At 42.1% G+C, this 17,415-nt stretch overlaps 1 protein-coding gene across 1 annotated transcript in view; it reads right to left on the bottom strand.

Moving 5' to 3' along the window:
• Positions 1-1,628: 1,628 nt before the first annotated feature.
• SLC38A1 (solute carrier family 38 member 1) overlaps positions 1,629-17,415 on the bottom strand; it is a 40,317-nt gene continuing 24,530 nt past the window's right edge. The window contains exons 5-16 of the mRNA XM_033161572.1: positions 15,894-15,967; positions 14,439-14,531; positions 13,236-13,317; positions 11,216-11,298; positions 9,571-9,629; positions 9,342-9,470; positions 7,747-7,826; positions 6,021-6,121; positions 4,162-4,280; positions 2,760-2,901; positions 2,563-2,660; positions 1,629-2,375 (exon numbers count right to left, since the gene is read on the bottom strand). Coding sequence (XP_033017463.1) covers positions 2,274-2,375; positions 2,563-2,660; positions 2,760-2,901; positions 4,162-4,280; positions 6,021-6,121; positions 7,747-7,826; positions 9,342-9,470; positions 9,571-9,629; positions 11,216-11,298; positions 13,236-13,317; positions 14,439-14,531; positions 15,894-15,967 — 1,162 coding nt within the window. The 3' untranslated portion in view covers positions 1,629-2,273. The remainder of the gene's footprint in view (positions 2,376-2,562; positions 2,661-2,759; positions 2,902-4,161; positions 4,281-6,020; positions 6,122-7,746; positions 7,827-9,341; positions 9,471-9,570; positions 9,630-11,215; positions 11,299-13,235; positions 13,318-14,438; positions 14,532-15,893; positions 15,968-17,415) is intronic.

The raw sequence follows: 17,415 nt of genomic DNA, 5'->3' as shown, positions 1-17,415 counted from the left end.
TTCTCAATTAGCTATGGACCCCCTACTTTTCAAAATGCTGATATCTCTCTGACAGTTTTTTGTTATGTCAGTGGTGCCACTATACCTTCCAACATGTCCCAGTGCAAAACAGGACACACATTTTCCAGGCCGCAAACTCGCACAAGTCACAAGTCATGTGACACACATACGTTTTTGAGTGCTGCAATCCCATGTGTTTTTGGGCACTGTGCTCTCATGCGAGAGCACCCCAAGAAAACACAGGATATCCTGGTTAGCTGATGGGTATGTGCCATGGACCACCAAGGGTAGGTTACGTGGATCCCCTGGGCTCCATGGACCACCAATTGGGAAACACTGTTGTAGACCATTGGTCTTCAATTAGTGGGTCAGGACTCTCTACTAGTGTGAGTTCAGCAGCGCCAAAACTACTGTACAAATGCATGGTAAGAACAGGAGAACTTGTTATGTGGTAAGATTCTCCTTATCATTTGAAAGGACAACATTCATCAAATATGCAAACTGTGCTAACTTTCCAATTGGTAAATGGTTGCCTACATCCACTCTGTTTAAGCAGTGGCTTCTCATCAAACTCTTCTCTCTCATCAGTCTGAGAGAGATTTCCCTGCCTCCACTGTGAGGTTCACGGGGAGATATAGCCAAGTGAGCTTTATAACCCTGTGGAGCCTGGCTGCCTGCTACACTATAGCACACACACACACACCCCACAAACTCAAATGCAAACTGGGAAATACACACGCAAGAATTTTTAACACAATGCGCAATAGCTACCAAGGGCTGGCAGTTAAGATGTCTCTCTGTGACCTCCACTGTGATCTGTCATAGTGTTCTGGTGATAGCTGCCTTCACCAACGGCACATTTCAGAGGGAACAGGGTCTGCTCTGTTCACCTGAAAGCCTGCCGTAGCTCTGCATGCTCACTTTTCAGTGGTCAGCCTGAGGTCAATTTCCTGAAGTTCCATCAGGGCTTTTATTTGTGGCATTGCTGTCAAATGATTGTCAGACCACTTATTTAGCTGAAACAAACACCCGTTCTGAGTCTGTTCATGTTCAGCTTCATAACCATTTGTGATTCAGAAGTGTATCCTGCTTTTAAACTCCTGGGCCAAAGTCTAGGCAAATCTTCCCTTCTTTTCTAGGACATCCTTCCAGCAGTTTACCAGACCAGACTGAGTGCTCATTAAGAAGCCACCACCTCCGGAGCTCCAGGTTGAAATCAACAGTTCTATAATTGGCAGCAATCAACCTTATGAATTTATTCACATCTCCAGGGGACAACTATCTGAACACAAACCATTTCTTTAAAAATAAACCAAACTTGCATACATGGAACTCACAAACTGAGTGTGCAAAAGACAACTTCTGGTAGGGATTATCTACTAAGGCTTAATAGTGTACAGTGGTACCTCAGGTTACATATGCTTCAGGTTAAGAACTCCGCTAACCCAGAAATAACTCTTCAGGTTAAGGACTTTGCTTCAGGATAAGAACAGAAATCATGCTTTGGCAGCACAGCGACAGCGGGAGGTCCCATTAGCTAAAGTGGTGCTTCAGGTTAAGAACATCTTCAGGTTAAGAATGGACCTCCAGAACGAATTAAGTACTTAACCAGAGGTACGACTGTACAGGCTTTGTTCACGGATACCAAAGACCCTATAGATTACATACATATGTAACCTAATGGTAGATTATCTATCCACTAAGCACACCGCTGGACAAGAACAATCAGGTAGAGGTAAACTTATCTCCAGGAAGTGCGCTCTAGTTTGATCAAGGCTGGTTAACTGATTGTAGTTTAAAACACATTGATATATTAATTTGCAAGTATATAACCTCAATTATTTTAGTGTCAGTTACCACACACAGAACACCAATGGCCAATGGACAAATCTATGAGTATGCAAAATGGTACTGACCGCCACCATAAACTTAATACTGATCCAGTAGCTTGTGGGAACATGAAGGATAACATTTAAAATAAGGTAACATAAAATGATTGGGTTGTAACCAATGTTAGTCCTATTCAGAGTAGACCAACTGAAATCAATGGGCATGACTGACTTGCATCCATTAATTTCAGTGGGACTACTCTTGCGTAATACTCAGTTGGCTGCAACCCACAGTAGAACATTGCATCCTACTGGTATTCCATTGTTTTGAGTTCATGAAGGATACTCACAAAGAGTGGATGGGGGTATTAACAAAATGGGATGATAATGATTTTGGTGTGAGTAGCAAAATGGAAATGTATTCTTCTTAATGTCCCATTAACTTCAGTGGCCTTCAGCTGTGTCTCCTGAATACACCCAGTCATAGATGACGAGAGGAATGCTCACCAGGGAAAACATTACTCCTAATGCCAAAAAGAGGGAGGCCTGGAACCAAAAGGGGAAAGTAGTTCAGCTAGCAGAACTTATTTTCATAAACAGGTTAACCAAATGAGAATGTTCATCAAAGCCAAGCAGAAATATTTTATGCTCTTGGAGGACTACAGTTTCAGACTTAGTTTATGGATGGCTACTGGGACAAAGCTTGAAATAGCTCCTAATCTCTGAAACTTACCCAAATCCTCTGAATCAGTTTTGATCCATCTTGGTGGGTGATTTTTAAATAAAGTGATGATGGGAGAATAAAAATCAGCATATTGGCAGAAGTTACCCCTGTGACAAATCAAGCACATAGATTTTGTTATAACAGACAAGTTGATGTGACCCACAACAAAAGGCATTTCTTAATCAAATATAATTTGAATACTGTACCTACAACTCCAAAAATATCCTTCATGGAAGGTATGAAAATAACTAACAAGTTAATGATCGCCAGAAGGATCACCGTAACCACAACGTGACGGCACAAGTGAAATTTGGTTTTTCTAGTAAGCTCAAATATAGAAGAACGCACCTGCAAAGGAGAAAAAAAAGAGCTATTGCAGTCAAAATTTGCATAATTTCCCTTACTAAGTCCCTCCATGGTCTTGTATAATGCACTTAGATTTGCTTGACTCCAAATTCATTCTAGAGCACTTAGGCTGCAATCCTAACACCACTTACTTGGGAGTAAACTCTTTTGAATTCGACAGTATTTACTTCTGAGAAAACCTGGTTAGGATTGCACTGTTAGACATGGTAATGTGTTTGTGGGCATGAGAGAGAGGGGGGCATATTATCTGCATTTCCACCAGATGCTATTTATTACAGCTGCAGGTTTTTTATGTTAACATTATTTGTTCTAGTGTCAAAATTAATTACATTTCTGCCAGGATGAACTTCATTCTTCTTCTCATAGAGCTTAGCAAATCAGCCTCACAACAGCAAAGGATGAACATTTTCCTGCACCAAGATATGTCACATTTCTGCCTTCTGCTGGCTAACAGAGCCCATACTGTGGAATGGGATAGTGCCCACTTAGGAATTCACAGGCACTATCCTGAATTCATTTACCTATTTGCTTTTTAAATTAAATTTCTATGCTGCCCTTTACCCAAAGATCACAGGGAAGCTTACAATATAAAAACACAACAATAGAAAGAATAATAGCAAACAAAAGCAATACACACACACACACACACACACCAGTTTAAAAGGCCACGGATTGCCCTGTGAGAAGGTGAATGTTTCTGCCTGACACCTAAAGTTATGTAACAAAAGTGACAGGCAAGCCTCCCTGGGGAGAGCATTCCACAAACAGGGAGCCACTGAAGAAAAGACCCGTTCTCGTGTTGCCACCCTCCTGACATCTCATGGAGGAGGCACACAAAGAAGGGCTTCAGATGATGGTTGCAGGGTCCAGGTCAGTTCAAATGGGGAGAGGCGGTTCTGAGCCATTTGCGGGCAATCAGGACAGATTCTGCTAGTTTATCTCCTGCCTCACTGCCCAGCAGTCTCCCTGCCTGAGCTAACAGAGCTGGTCTTGGAGGTGGTGTTGAGGACTCTAAGACTGCTGGTTATGGGAGACTTCAACATCCGTGCCAAGACCATTGGCTCTGGGGTGGCTCAGGACTTCATGACACTGTTTACTTGCACTTTTTCAGGGGGTGGGGGGGATTGATTTTAAACTGTAGGCCACCGTCAGCAGGACCAAATCTAAATGAATCTATGCAGCAATTTGATATAGTAAGGAAATGGTAAGACATCTCCAAGTTAACAGGAGCCTCAGACTTACAGTGAAAAATAACACTGGGACTGTGAGGATGACTGCAGCTATGACAGCAACACGGACCGTCAAGATGAGGATGTCATCTTTATTCTGATACTTGTGAAGCAGATCTGACGACACGGTTTCTGCAGGGAAGACAAAGAGAGAACTGTTCCAGCAATTAAGCAATTAATTCATAGAGGCTGTCACTTGGCAAGAGCCACCTCAAACAACATGTGATTAATCTGCAGGCAACAGGGATGGCAGTGAAGTAGGCTGGATCGAAAACAGCGTTTTAACTCATGCCCCAGTGAACCGCAAAGATCAAATTCGCCCTGAAACCTGATGTACACTTGCCAGAGAGTAAGTCCCATTCATTTCAGTGGAGCTCAGTTCCCAGTTGTGATAATGTCCAGTTTGGATGTGAGCCACAAATCTGTCTGGGCCTGAACACAGCGAGGAAGCGAGAGGGAAAGAACCCAAATACTCGGAGCATTTGTTTCAGTTAGTCCCTGTTTAAATCAAACAGGTTGCAAGTGCAAACGATGCAAAAAAGAGTGACATTTTACAAATAAATTTATGAAATTATTTTAACTTGGGATATTAGGACAATTTAAACAGTCATTTTATTTGTAAATACAGCTGTTTTCACTCGCTGTACAGTGGTACCTCGGGTTAAGAACTTAATTTGTTCTGGAGGTCCGTTCTGAACCTGAAACTGTTCTTAACCTGAGGTACCACTTTAGTTAATGGGGCCTCCTGCTGCCGCCGCGCTGCTGCCATGCGATTTCTGTTCTCATCCTGAAGCAAAGTTCTTAACCCGAGGTACTATTTCTGGGTTAGCGGAGCCTGTAACCTGAAGCGCCTGTAACCCTAGGTACCACTGTATTCAAATTAATGGAACGTTATGAGATTATTCTGATGTCCATGGATCACCAGGGGCTTTTGTACTTGGGGGCAAAATTGGAGTGTTGAGAGTGCTGTGGACCTTTGGGGAGAGGGGAGAAAGAACACATGAAAGTATGATGCAATTTCAAGAGGATCTAATTTCACTAGATCTGATGTGTGTTGTGTGTGCACGTCTTCTCTCTCTCTCTCTCTCTCTCTCTTCATTTTCTCCCCTACTCTCTCTCCTTTGACTCCTGTGACACTCGACTTTCCCTACTACATATTTTCCTCCCCTTACTGTCCCAGGTCACCCCACTTTCCCTCCTACCCACTCAAGAAAGAACCTGAAGCTAAAGTATGAATAGTAGTTTTCCCTGCTCCTTTCATATAATTGGCTGGGGGTGGGGGGTGGGGAAGAAGCAGATCGTCAGGTGAAGTAGAGGTGCTACACTTGCTTCCTCGCAGGTGGGCCACTGTTGCTTACCAGAAGGGAGAGGGGTGAGGTTGCAAGGAGATCAGTGATGTGCAAATGCACTGACAGGTCCCATCTGGCACTTCTGATGATGCATCTGCACTGCACTGCACTGACCTCTCATTCCTTTTTCTTCTTGTTAAGCAAGAACAAGTGTCCAGCTAGGAAGCTAGCATAACTGCTCCACCCCTACCCAGTGGGCCTGGGCAGATGTTCCCCCCCTCCTCCTAAGATTGAAGTGACTGGGGGCAGTGCTCTGGTTTGTGTACTTCCCCGAACACTTGGGAATGCAAGTATGATGTCAAGGGCCAAGGAAATGCTACTTTCAAACAAGCAGAGGATACCCTAATTTTCACGTTACCTTCTGTGCACAGTGAGGAAACAAGAAAGCAGCACCTCAACCATTTACAAAATTCAGAAAACAGACAGAAACAAACAAACAAACAAACAAACACACCTTTTAGTTTCTTTTTCTCTAAATGTACTGAAAGCACAAGAGGTGAGTAGCCAAAAATAAGTCACTTACCATAAAATGTCAAATAGCCAAAAATAGCAGTCAAGAAGTACATGACAAACATGGCGAAGAAAGAGATTCTCGAAACCATCTGCATTTTCTTCTGCGAACGACTGCAAAAAAAAGATGGGGCAACGGGGGGAAGTTAGGGAATAATTGATATTATACTTGAATGTATGCCACTTAACAGGAACAAGTCTGAAGACTGTTGAGATCTCAAGGAGGAGCACTGTAGGGGAATGGTTTGGGGGTAAACAACTGTCCACACCATACCACTTCATTGCCCATCTTCTTGAGATGGTAACGATTAAAGGGCTGGTTTATAGGTGGCTTTCCCTATATGTAAGGAACAGGGACGCGGGTGGCACTGTGCATTAAACCACAGAGCCTAGGGCTTGCGGATCAGAAGGTTGGCGGTTCGAATCCCCGCGATGGGGTGAGCTCCCGTTGTTCGGTCCCTGCTCCTGCCCACCTAGCAGTTCGAAAGCACGTCAAAGTGCAAGTAGATAAATAGGTACTGCTCCTGTGGGAAAGTAAACGTCGTTTCTGTGCACTGCTCTGGTTTGCCAGAAGCGGCTTTGTCATGCTGGCCACATGACCCGGAAGCTGTATGCCGGCTCCCTCGGCCATTAACACGAGATGAGCGCCGCAACCCCAGAGTCGGACACGACTGGACCTAATGGTCAGGGGTCCTTTTACCTTTACGGAAACATGACCCTTTTACTTAAAAACAAACACAACAATTAAGGTTTGAAGCCCACACAATTAAGGTAAAAAGAGATAACGGTGGCATTGTGATTTTTAAAGTTTAGCGAAGACCAGGAAAACAAAATGGATCTCTGATTAATTTAGGGAGCCCTTAATTCCTGGGTGGGGAGTGGAATTTCCCCCCTCTCTGCTACAGAGATTCCAACAGAGTATCAAGTCCAATCCAGTAAGGAAAGGTTGATGTGGTTTGCTTGTATAAGGTGCTAGGTTCAATAACTAACTCTTCTTGTTTTAGAGATAACTAACACTTTTGGTTTCTAGGAAATAGCAGTTCAGGGCAGGGCTGCCAGCCACTGTACAGACCACCATACTAGATGACTTATTAGTCTGCCTCAGTTAAGCAGTTCCTGTGAAGAGTCCACTATCTTTGTATAAATGCATCCATCATAGGAACATTGTGCAATTACAGAGTTACCAGCTTTAGCTGGAGATTCCTAGAGCACCAGCATTTTGAAATGATCCTGAAATCTATGTAAGGGTAAGGAGTTTTTATATGGTCCATGCATTCACAAAACAGAGGAGGCCCCAGCTAATCTCAGAATTCAGCAAACTTTTGCCTTCCAAATGCTTTTGTAAGTAGCACTGTGTTGGCAGCGATTCTTCTTTCTTTTTGAAAATGGAAGCCAGAAAATAACATTGACAATGCTGCTACCTCCTGTACCAGATATAGCTGCCTTTGAGACAGACACCAGTTATTGGCTGCACTCTGGCATTGCCTTGTATGAAGTGATTGTTCACACTGTTTGTGTCTCTGCTAACAGCTGTGTAGATCTAAGGAGAGCCTCATATTTGTTACGTTGCCACCCTCAAACCCCCTGGGTGAGCCAAGTCTTCCTAGATGATGAGCAGGTCCTGCTGCTTTTCTCAAATTAAAGTTCTTTTCTCTTAGCAATGCAGAGTGGAACTCAGTACTAACGTTCTACAGACAAAGCAGTTCACTTTAATAACAAAACAATGATTTCTCTCTTACTCTTTAAGTTCACAGTAGATTGGAAGGACCGAGGGATGGCAGACAAATGCAAATGTAATGGTAGGCAAAGCGTACACGGTCTGTTTGAAAAACAAAAACAAAACTATGAGTCAGGAGGGAGAGACGTAGTCCCTCCAAATGTCATTAAGAAAATCGTCATCGTTTCCAATATGCAAGTTTGAATTTTCTGCGCTCTTCAACTGGGATTGTCAACGTTTTGCTCTGGCAGGGTGCCTGTGCCTTTTACAGTTGCATACCATGTGAAGCAGTGCCTAGTGCTGCAGTGCAATGACCAGCAAAGTCCCATGAAATGGGATGGAATCCATTGCTCTGATGAAAGGTGTCTTTCTGTTTGTGGATGGAAACCTTTGGATCCAACCTACATGATTTGAAACCTTAGGAGCTCTGCCTAGAGAAACATGGCTTTCATGGGACTGGGAACACCTGTTAAATAACAAGCATATACAATGATGTTTGAATACAAGGGAAACTATAGTGTTGGTGCTGCTGCTAATATGATTATTACATCTGATTGGCTGCAGCAGAGGAGAGGGATGGGACAGCAGGGCTCTCTCCATTGGCTTGGTGAAGAGACCAGCTGTTGTTTGGCTCCTCCTCTCCCTCAAATGTCACCTGTCAACAGGAGATCGGCCTGCCTGGAGCAGAGTGAGATATGGAGCACCCCATCAGCTCAGCTTTGAGACCAGCTGCCATTTGGCCCTTCTCCCTAAACTGTTTCTATTCAAGCCTGCCATTGTAAGAGCAACGGTGAAACTTTTAGGAGCTGAAGTCTGTGTTTGCTTGTTTTCCTTCTTCCTCCCTCATAATTTCCTTTTTCTGTTTGGCCTTTTAGATTGCAAGCCTGCGGGCAAGGACTGTTTTGTTATTTAATATTTGCGCAGCACTTAATATACTGCCTTTCTACAAAAATATTGAAATTGCCTACCTTTTGCAGGTGCTACACTTTTATTTTCCTGCTGCCATTTCACTTCTCTTCTTGAATACTACTATGGCGCCATTCACATGACATCCTAAGGCAAACTATGGCTTACTGGGCCATGCAAACATGCAAGCTCTCAGAGAGGCTTGCGGTTAATGAGAAGAGAGCTTAACCATGAATCCCGGTTTGAAATTCACACTACACCAAACCTTGACTTGGCAATAAAAAGTATGGCATGGCAGAAAAAGATCTCAAAAATACTCTGAAGATTTATTTTGACCCCTTCCTTGAAAACCTCCAAAGGATGTTCCACAACCTCTCAAGGCATGGAATTCAATGTTTTATCAATGTTCAATGTAAACCTGAAATGCTGAATCTGCAGAATCGCTGCAGGTAAGACTGTTTGTACCTGTACTGTCCTTATAGCCCCCTTATGTCTGATCAACCTCACCACCTATTTTCCTTTGCAATCTGCTGTCCAGAATTATTGTCAGAAATTTCCCCAGTTCTTTGAACTCTTCAACCTTGCAAACAAAACCTAGGTAAAAATGTAATTTGTTCTGGCTGGAAAACTTACATTTGTATAGGATTTCTTGCACAGTCTAGCTGCTGGCATGTAGGGCAAAATGACAAAATGGTGTGGAAAGAAACATACCTTGGAATTAACGGTGACATACTTGGGTTGGCACATATCCACATAGGCAATGCTAGAGTTTGGAGACAGAGGCGCGGTGGCATTTTTCTCATCCAGACGGCAAGGAACTTCAAATTTCTTGTATACAACCTGGGATAAAGGACCACCATTGGAAAAAATATCCAAAACAAATGGCTTGACGCTGGAAGTTAATAATTTCATTCTAACCGAAACACCAAGAAAAACTTACCACTATGAGAAAAAATACCATGCAAGTCAGGGAAAATCCACTTGTGTAGCCGAGATACCCTGAGATAAAATAAAAAGGAAAACTTATCCAGCAACTCATTCACATTTATTTAACTACTAACAGGTTAAATGTTTTAAGTTCTGGTGAATAATATGGAACATATTCCAACAACATGCGGGGAATACCTATGCCACTTTTGTTACAAATACCTTTCAAAGACACTGGCTTTCAGACAAAGCCAGGAGAAGCTGGCAGGGGAGCTCACCTGACCATCTGTCACCCATGTTGCCTGTGCTTACCAGGAGGTAGAGGAAGAGGCAGCAATGAAGTCAGCATGGTGCAAACACACTGATGAGAGCATCAGATTGGTTCTTGCTGTACATTTGTAATGGAACAAGTTCCCCTCCACCTCACCTCTTCTCTACTTCTTAGTAAACAGCAGCTATATGGGTGGCAGAAGCTTAGCACCACCAGCTGACCAAATTGCTTGTTATTTAGTTGATTTATAGTTACATAACCAGGAGCAGGGTGACATGGCAGGGATGTGTGTGTGTGTGTGTAAGGGGTGCCACCGAAAGGCACTTATATACATTAATTATTATTGCTGTAAACCTAACTCCATTTACCACTGAATTCAGAGTAGACATGGTTAGGATTGCACTGTTAGTTAACTTTTCATTTGGATTTTTATTTTTGGCAACCATATGTGTCACTCAAAAGGAAACAATGCTTCTCCATGTTGAAGCAGGAGTAACACCAACGGTTCTGATAGCATATCTTTATATTTTTGGAATCCTGGCTCAAACAATTCAATCTTTCCAGGAGGAAAGATGATTCATTAAGGAGCAAACATCAAGTGGAATTGCAGAGGGTTCTCGACTGCGAAAGACAGTTTTGTTGTCACATTCTTATCCTGTCTTCAAATGCACAGTGAAAAGTCTATAGGGAGAAATCCAGTTAAATAACATGTATTATACCATGAAAAAATGGTATTTTTCAGTGCACTAGTTTGGCTTCTAGAGAAGGAAAGGTTGTCTGGAGACATGGCAGCAACAGGCAGCTAAAAGCTGAATTGCTCAGGCCTCGTACAGATCAAGGAGTGAAGGGTTGGCAAAAAGCGAAACTGTGGAAAGAGGGTTCTGGAGCCAGGTTTGGTGAGTGTCAAAGTCAATTAAAAATATCTCAGACTAATGAATGTCCCGAGGTGTTTACTAGTCTGTGCTTTATGTAGAATTGCTCACCTTTTCTTAAAGGTGATGTTTAAAAGAACCTTCCCTTATTTTAGGAACAAAATATATGTTAACAGTATTTTTAAAAGAGCGAGAGAGAAGGAGGGAGAGACACTAGCCAGCATTATTTACATTGCCTCAGGGGGGAAGAAATCTTTTTTTGGCCATAATCAGTGTTCAGAAATAGAAAATACCAAGCGAAGACATTATTTTGTCTCAGGTTCAGACAGCCAGATGTATTCAGACAGTACCAAATTGTACCTTAGGCTTCTTATATTATAAGGTTCCCTGTGCATAGTCTATTCTGGAGCTAAAGAATATGCTTGAAATAGAATGTGTCCTTCCATGATTGGAATACACCCTGAATATTAAGTCTAAGAACCATACTTCAAACTAAAGAAGGTATCTCTCCTTACCTAAATTTTTAAGAAGACACAAGGGAAGGATTATACAGAATGTCACCGTTACGACAAGAAGCCTCCCATCCACATACCAGGCCCTGTAAAACATTTTCAAAAGTGACAGGATAGCATCAGTTTTTTTAACCCTGAATTCTCATATTTTTATAGAGTCGATATTTCCCCCAGCCCCTATTAAGTGACTAGTTGCTCAAAAAGATACCATTTCCCAGGACGGGTATTACATGGCATAAGTAAACAGCTATTAATCTGAAGTTGCCTTTCTTGAATCTCTGCCACAGGAGTCTGCAAACATCACTTTTTCGTGGGAGTTATTAAGAAAAGGATTGCCCAAGTGGTAAGAGCAATGCCAGGGGTGGAGGGCAAAGCCATGCCAATTGGCATTAGACCTGCCTCAGGCTGTCAACACAGGAAAGGTTTGCTCAACCAGGCAGAGAGTTATTTTTCAATAACAACATGTGCTGTGGCCCTAAGACAACATGCACTGCATGAAAAGTCATTGCTTCTAGGCATATGATGTCTATTGTGATAAGCTGAGATATGAACAAATCTCTCCCCCCCACCCCCAGTCCACATATGTGGACTCTTTGCTCCTTCCTTTGTGTGAGTTAGCAAACAAATCAGAAAGTCTCCTATTAACTACGGTTTTCTGTTTTGTCTGAACTGGGAAACTCAACAGCTTCAGAACAAGACAGAATATTAAAACAATGGTTTGGAGTTCAAATCCATATTATAAAGTTGTTAACCATAGTTTCCTGGTTTGAGTGAAATGGGAAACTGTAGCAAATGGAAGACTTCCTGGTAGGTTTGCCAGTTTTCATGAAGGAAGGAATAAAGGGGCTGCAAGTGCGGGCAAAAGGCTTGTTGATATCTCAGCCTATGAAGCAGAGGGGTGATTGTACAAACTCTGCCATTAACTCATTTCTCTGTACCAGGGTAGCCAATGGGGTGCTCTCCAAATGTTGTTGGATGCAACTCCCATCATCCCTGACAAATGACTATGCTGTCAGGGACTGGTGGGAGTTGTGGTCCAACAATATCTGGAGAGCACAATGTTGGCTACCCAAAGCTCTACACTTTGCAAAAGGAGCACTACGGAAAATTCTGACTGCTGCTTTTGAGCAGAGCAAGAAGAAGAAGAAGAGTTTGGATTTGATATCCCGCTTTTCACTACCCGAAGGAGTCTCAAAGTGGCTAACATTCTCCTTTCCCTTCCTCCCCCACAACAAACACTCTGTGAGGTGATTTGGGCTGAGAGACTTCAAAGAAGTGTGACTAGCCCAAGGTAACCCAGCAGCTGCACGTGGAAGAGCGGGGACGCGAACCCGGTTCCTCAGATTACGAGTCTGCCACTCTTAACCACTACACCACACTGGCTCTCCATCCAGTCAGGTATTAGGAATTGGTGCTGATGCTCAGCTAACGTTTATTCAGGGTAGACCCATTGAAATTAATGGCCATGACTAACTTAAGTCTAATAATAGGTTCGCTCTTGAGTAAAAGTTAGTTGAATACAACTGCTCAGTTTGTCTCTTTAGCACAGTGCTGGAGTCTGATGGGAATTGTAGTCCTAACCTTTGGAGGGCACCAGGCTGGTGAAGGCTAATCTAGCATGGAAAATATATATCTGTGAGTGGTTTGCCACTTCCCTAATAGCCTTTTCTGTTTAGTTTAGTATTGGGATATATTATATCTCAATGGTGCATTTTCTTCCAAGAACTTGAATAATAATACTTTGTTTATTATTACAGAGTTTTCAAAACACACACACACACACACACAAAAAAAAAAAAAACAACTAAAGCAGCACAGTATAGATAACTTCAGGATTATATTTTGCTTCTTTTTATTTCTCTGCCTTTAATAACCCCATAAGAAGGTGTGATGTAACACCTAGCATTCAAAACCAGCATGACAGCAGCCTATAACATTTCTAGCATGGAATACTTTTGATAAACCCCTGCCTTAGACCGACTAACAAATTAGTCCAGTCAGCAAAGCCACAAATTAAACTTACGAAAATGTTTCTTCTTCTCCCATAAGGAACTTTATGGCAGCAGGTAGTTCATTTTTAACTATGAAGAGATAGCTCAGCATTGCTGGGGAGAACAAGGTCTTGTTAGAAAGGGAACATAATCAGTCATGATGCCAAGACACTGCCGTGTGCTTGGTTTGTCTCTGTGCTATCCTCAGGGCCAATTCAAACGAGTCTTTTTGTATATTCAGCTATGATACCCCCAAGTACAAAATAGACACTGTGGGTGGGTTCAGAGATTAATATTGCTGGTCCAATAAACTGTGGTATGTTGGCATGTGAACAAGATATGAGATTGGGGGCTCCCTCTTCCTCTTCTTGACCACCGAGCTGCAGAGAAGAGTGCCTAGTCTGTTAAATTGCAGTATCCCCATGTCACCTGGATGAGGAAACGATGGTTTTAACTGCTTCCGGCAAGCCAGGATTGCAAACCAGTATCAAGCTGCGGTTTGCAATTCTGGCTTGCAGGTAGCACTCAAACTTCCCAGTGCAGATATTACTGAAAATAAAGGGAATGTGGGAATGCTCAGGTTGCTTGCCCATTTCCAATGGACCAGAAATGTGTTATGTCTGAACCGGCCCTCTGTTTGTGCATCTCACACGGATGTCTAAATGACACATGCCTGTATTGTCAGTAGCTTATGCCTTTAATCTATGCATCAGAAGTGGCCCAATCCTTTCCCACTTACTATTTGTGTGCATTTTAAAGAGACAAGTCACTCAAAATACATCATTTGAAACTGAGACACACAGCATAAGTGGGGGTTTTTTGTACTCAAGTCAGGAACCATAACCAAGTACAAAAGGTCTCATTTGAAGTGGCCTCCGGGCTTCAGTCTATGCAGTGAATATAACCCAGGGATAGTCCTATAGAAATAGAATAACTAGGCAGGCAAACTCACATGATGTCATTAAGATTATCCATACTAGGGGGGGGGGGAAGGAATTGCTAGACTTCAATCTATTGTTGGAAACATACTGCTCTCTTTATTAGAACTAGCAGAAGAAGGAGCAAAGGCATATGAGCAGAAAGTGAATCCAAATAACCAAGACAGCAGAAACACTAGATATACTTCTTAACACATATTTATTACAATGCAGCGAGAAATTAAGTTTGAGCAGAGTACAGTGGTACTAGGGAGACTGGAAATGCCAAAAGGTCACCTTTAAGCACACAGCATTTACCTCCTGTGTTCTGAAGAGATGTGGATCCAAAAACAATAAACTTCCCCGGGGTGCCATAGATTTGCTCGCCAAGTTTTTCATAAACCATGCAGCCTGGTTAAACCAAGTTGGAAAAGAGTCATGATATGATACAATAATGGCAAGTCATTTACAGTTCTCGCAATCTCATCTATACACACACCCCATTCATAATTCTGTGTTCATCTCTGTAGTCCAGCCAGCTTATCATGCATTTTCAAAATGTCAGAAGTTGTCACTTATAGAGGTGGAGTTCAAAGCAAAATGAAATCTCCTTGCTTCCACACCCTTGACATTTGTAATGCTTCTGTTCAAACACTTCAGTATGCTCCTTTAACGTGAATACGTTTTGGCAAATGTAAATATCTGAAACAGCAGGAAATTGAATATCGAGAGCTCTAGGAACAAGTGGAACACCAAGCATTGTAAAGCCCAATCATAGCATTTGCATCATCATAATATTTTTTTTGCCAGGTCATGTAAATAGGCAGACTGAGCTCTATGACATCTCAAAGTATAACCACCAAACTTTTCTTTTTATTTCACTTCAAATTCTTTCTTTAAAGATTCATTTTTGGATATAAACTTACAATCTGAGAAGAAAATATTAAAAAGAAAATAGAACAGCATGATACAACACAACTCTTGGGTCACAATAAACCAACTAACATTAGAAGAGCTCTGCTGGATCTGATCAATGGTTCATCTGGTCTAGAATCCTGTTTCATACAGTGACCAACCAGATGCCCCAGGGAAGTTCACAAGCAGGCCATTAAGGAAACAACCCTTTCGTGTTGTTGATCCCTAACAGGTGCTGTTCAACACACTGTGCAGAAAATGAGAGAACCTTCCAGTTTCCAACAATGTTCGCTTCCTTTGGCATGCAGAAGGATCTCCAATCATACCATGGATACATTTGTTTAGGGTTAGCCAATACATAAGAACACTTTTAAGTCGACATGCCACCAGCAGCAGGAATGTTCCTTTATCTAGCTTAGGAAATCCGAGACACTACATGCACTTCCTTTATGCACTGTTGTCATTTACACTGTGTCTTTATACCCTCCATCTTCTGGTACTTTGTTAAAGCACAGGATGGAGAGTTTGAGGCAGAAAATGCAATCCATCAAGAACTGGTTCTGCTCTGTTTCCTGCAGTCTCACCTGAGTCTGTATCTGCCTTCATGAATAGAAGGCTCAATTATTGCTTCCTTTGATACACTTCTGGAAGGCTTCAATTTCTCTGGTGAAGTAAAGTGCATTTAATGTTTTCTGTTGTATTCAGGACCACTACTAAGGTTCCCCCCCCCTTCTGCACTATTATAGCACTGATAGGAGGGAGTGGGGTGGGCAAAAGCATTTATTTTATTCTCCATATACCATACTTCACCCTGTCACCTTCATTGCTATTGAATTGTACAACGTTCCTAAGAATTACCTGTTTCCTTTGCACACAACAACAGGAGGTTTATTGAATAAATAGACAGCAACGTCACTGAAATCAAAAGCAACCTATAAAAAAGGGAAACAAGAAAGAAAAATATAACATTGTTATATAATAAGCCAGGTCCTGTACAGCACTGAATTTGGTAGAAATATTGTTTCAGCCACTGGAAACAAAATGTCTCGGTAGTGCTCAGGTGACAAGCAAATGGAAGTAGAGATATGGGGAAAGATACCACCCATTTAAATATAATCACAGCACAGGCTGCAGCGCTAGTAGGCTTCCACGCCAGTGGTGCTTGCAAATGTGTAATGGGTTGTTATTACTTAACAGATATTGCATGGTAAGAGGAAAGGTTAAATGTAAAAATGCATGGACTGGCATTTTGAAGGGAATGATGTTGCGTGGACAGCACGAAATTTTATGCGAATGAGCAACACTGACTCGACAATCAACCTCTATCTGGAATTACACTCAGTGATTCTGAGGGAGCCAGACAGGATCATAACAGACATCATACATATCCCTGAGCATCATGGGTTTCCTGTTTTGTTTTTTGTTTGCCAATTCACATATGCAATTCAAAAACCCTGTCCATTCTGGAAGTTTATCTGATACTGTCATTCTTCTGATTCTGTCACTGAAGTGTTGAAAAAGTGAGTTAACCAGAGTTAAGAGGCAAAATAATTAATACTGCTGACTTCTCAATTAGCAGAAGATATTTCCTGTAAAAATTGATAGTTTAGAACAGGCACCCCCAAACTCGGCCCTCCAGATGTTTTGGGACTACAACTCCCATCATCCCTAGCTAACAGGACCATTGGTCGGGGATGATGGGAATTGTAGTCCCAAAACATCTGGAAGGCCGAGTTTGGAGATGCCTGGTTTAGAAGAACTCAGAGCTCTAAATCACACGCCATTCATCTTCCTGTGGAGTGATCAAAGGACTGGGTCTATTTTTTTTAATAAAAAAAATACATTAGTCAAAGGGGGGGGGATTATTTTACCCTTTCCAAATGTTATCCCCATTCCTGCAAGAGCCTATGCAGAAGTTCATAAAGCAGAGCATTCATGGGATGTGCAGTTGCCCTGTTAAATTACTGTTTACATCAGCAAACCATCTGAGAAAGGAATGTTGTTGGCTTGAAGTATAGTATAAAACCAATTAAATTGCTTATTTAGAGTATTGCTGAGTGGCTAAAGTAATTGGCTGACAAAGATTTTATAGTGTATCTCCACCAGTTTTAGGTTATTTGTCTCCTGCAAATTTGGCTGCATGATCCATTCAGAAAATATTTAGAGTTACAAACCCTGTGTAGTGTGTCATCATCCCCCCCTCCATCACCCCCCCCCAAAAGGAGGTGGTGGTGGTTATAGAAGTAGGATAATCGCTGTCTTTGTGCTTACAGAAATTTCAGCAACATCCAAAATATTGAGGTTCGTCGCAAAATTTTGTGCCTGAAGTGTGGGGTGAATTGAGAAGTGCTATCTGTCCGTTTGTCCGTCCTTGTTTAAC

Source organism: Lacerta agilis, chromosome 10 (assembly GCF_009819535.1).
Source record: "Lacerta agilis isolate rLacAgi1 chromosome 10, rLacAgi1.pri, whole genome shotgun sequence".
Lineage (NCBI taxonomy): Eukaryota > Metazoa > Chordata > Lepidosauria > Squamata > Lacertidae > Lacerta > Lacerta agilis.
This window is presented reverse-complemented; position numbering and strand designations above follow the sequence as displayed.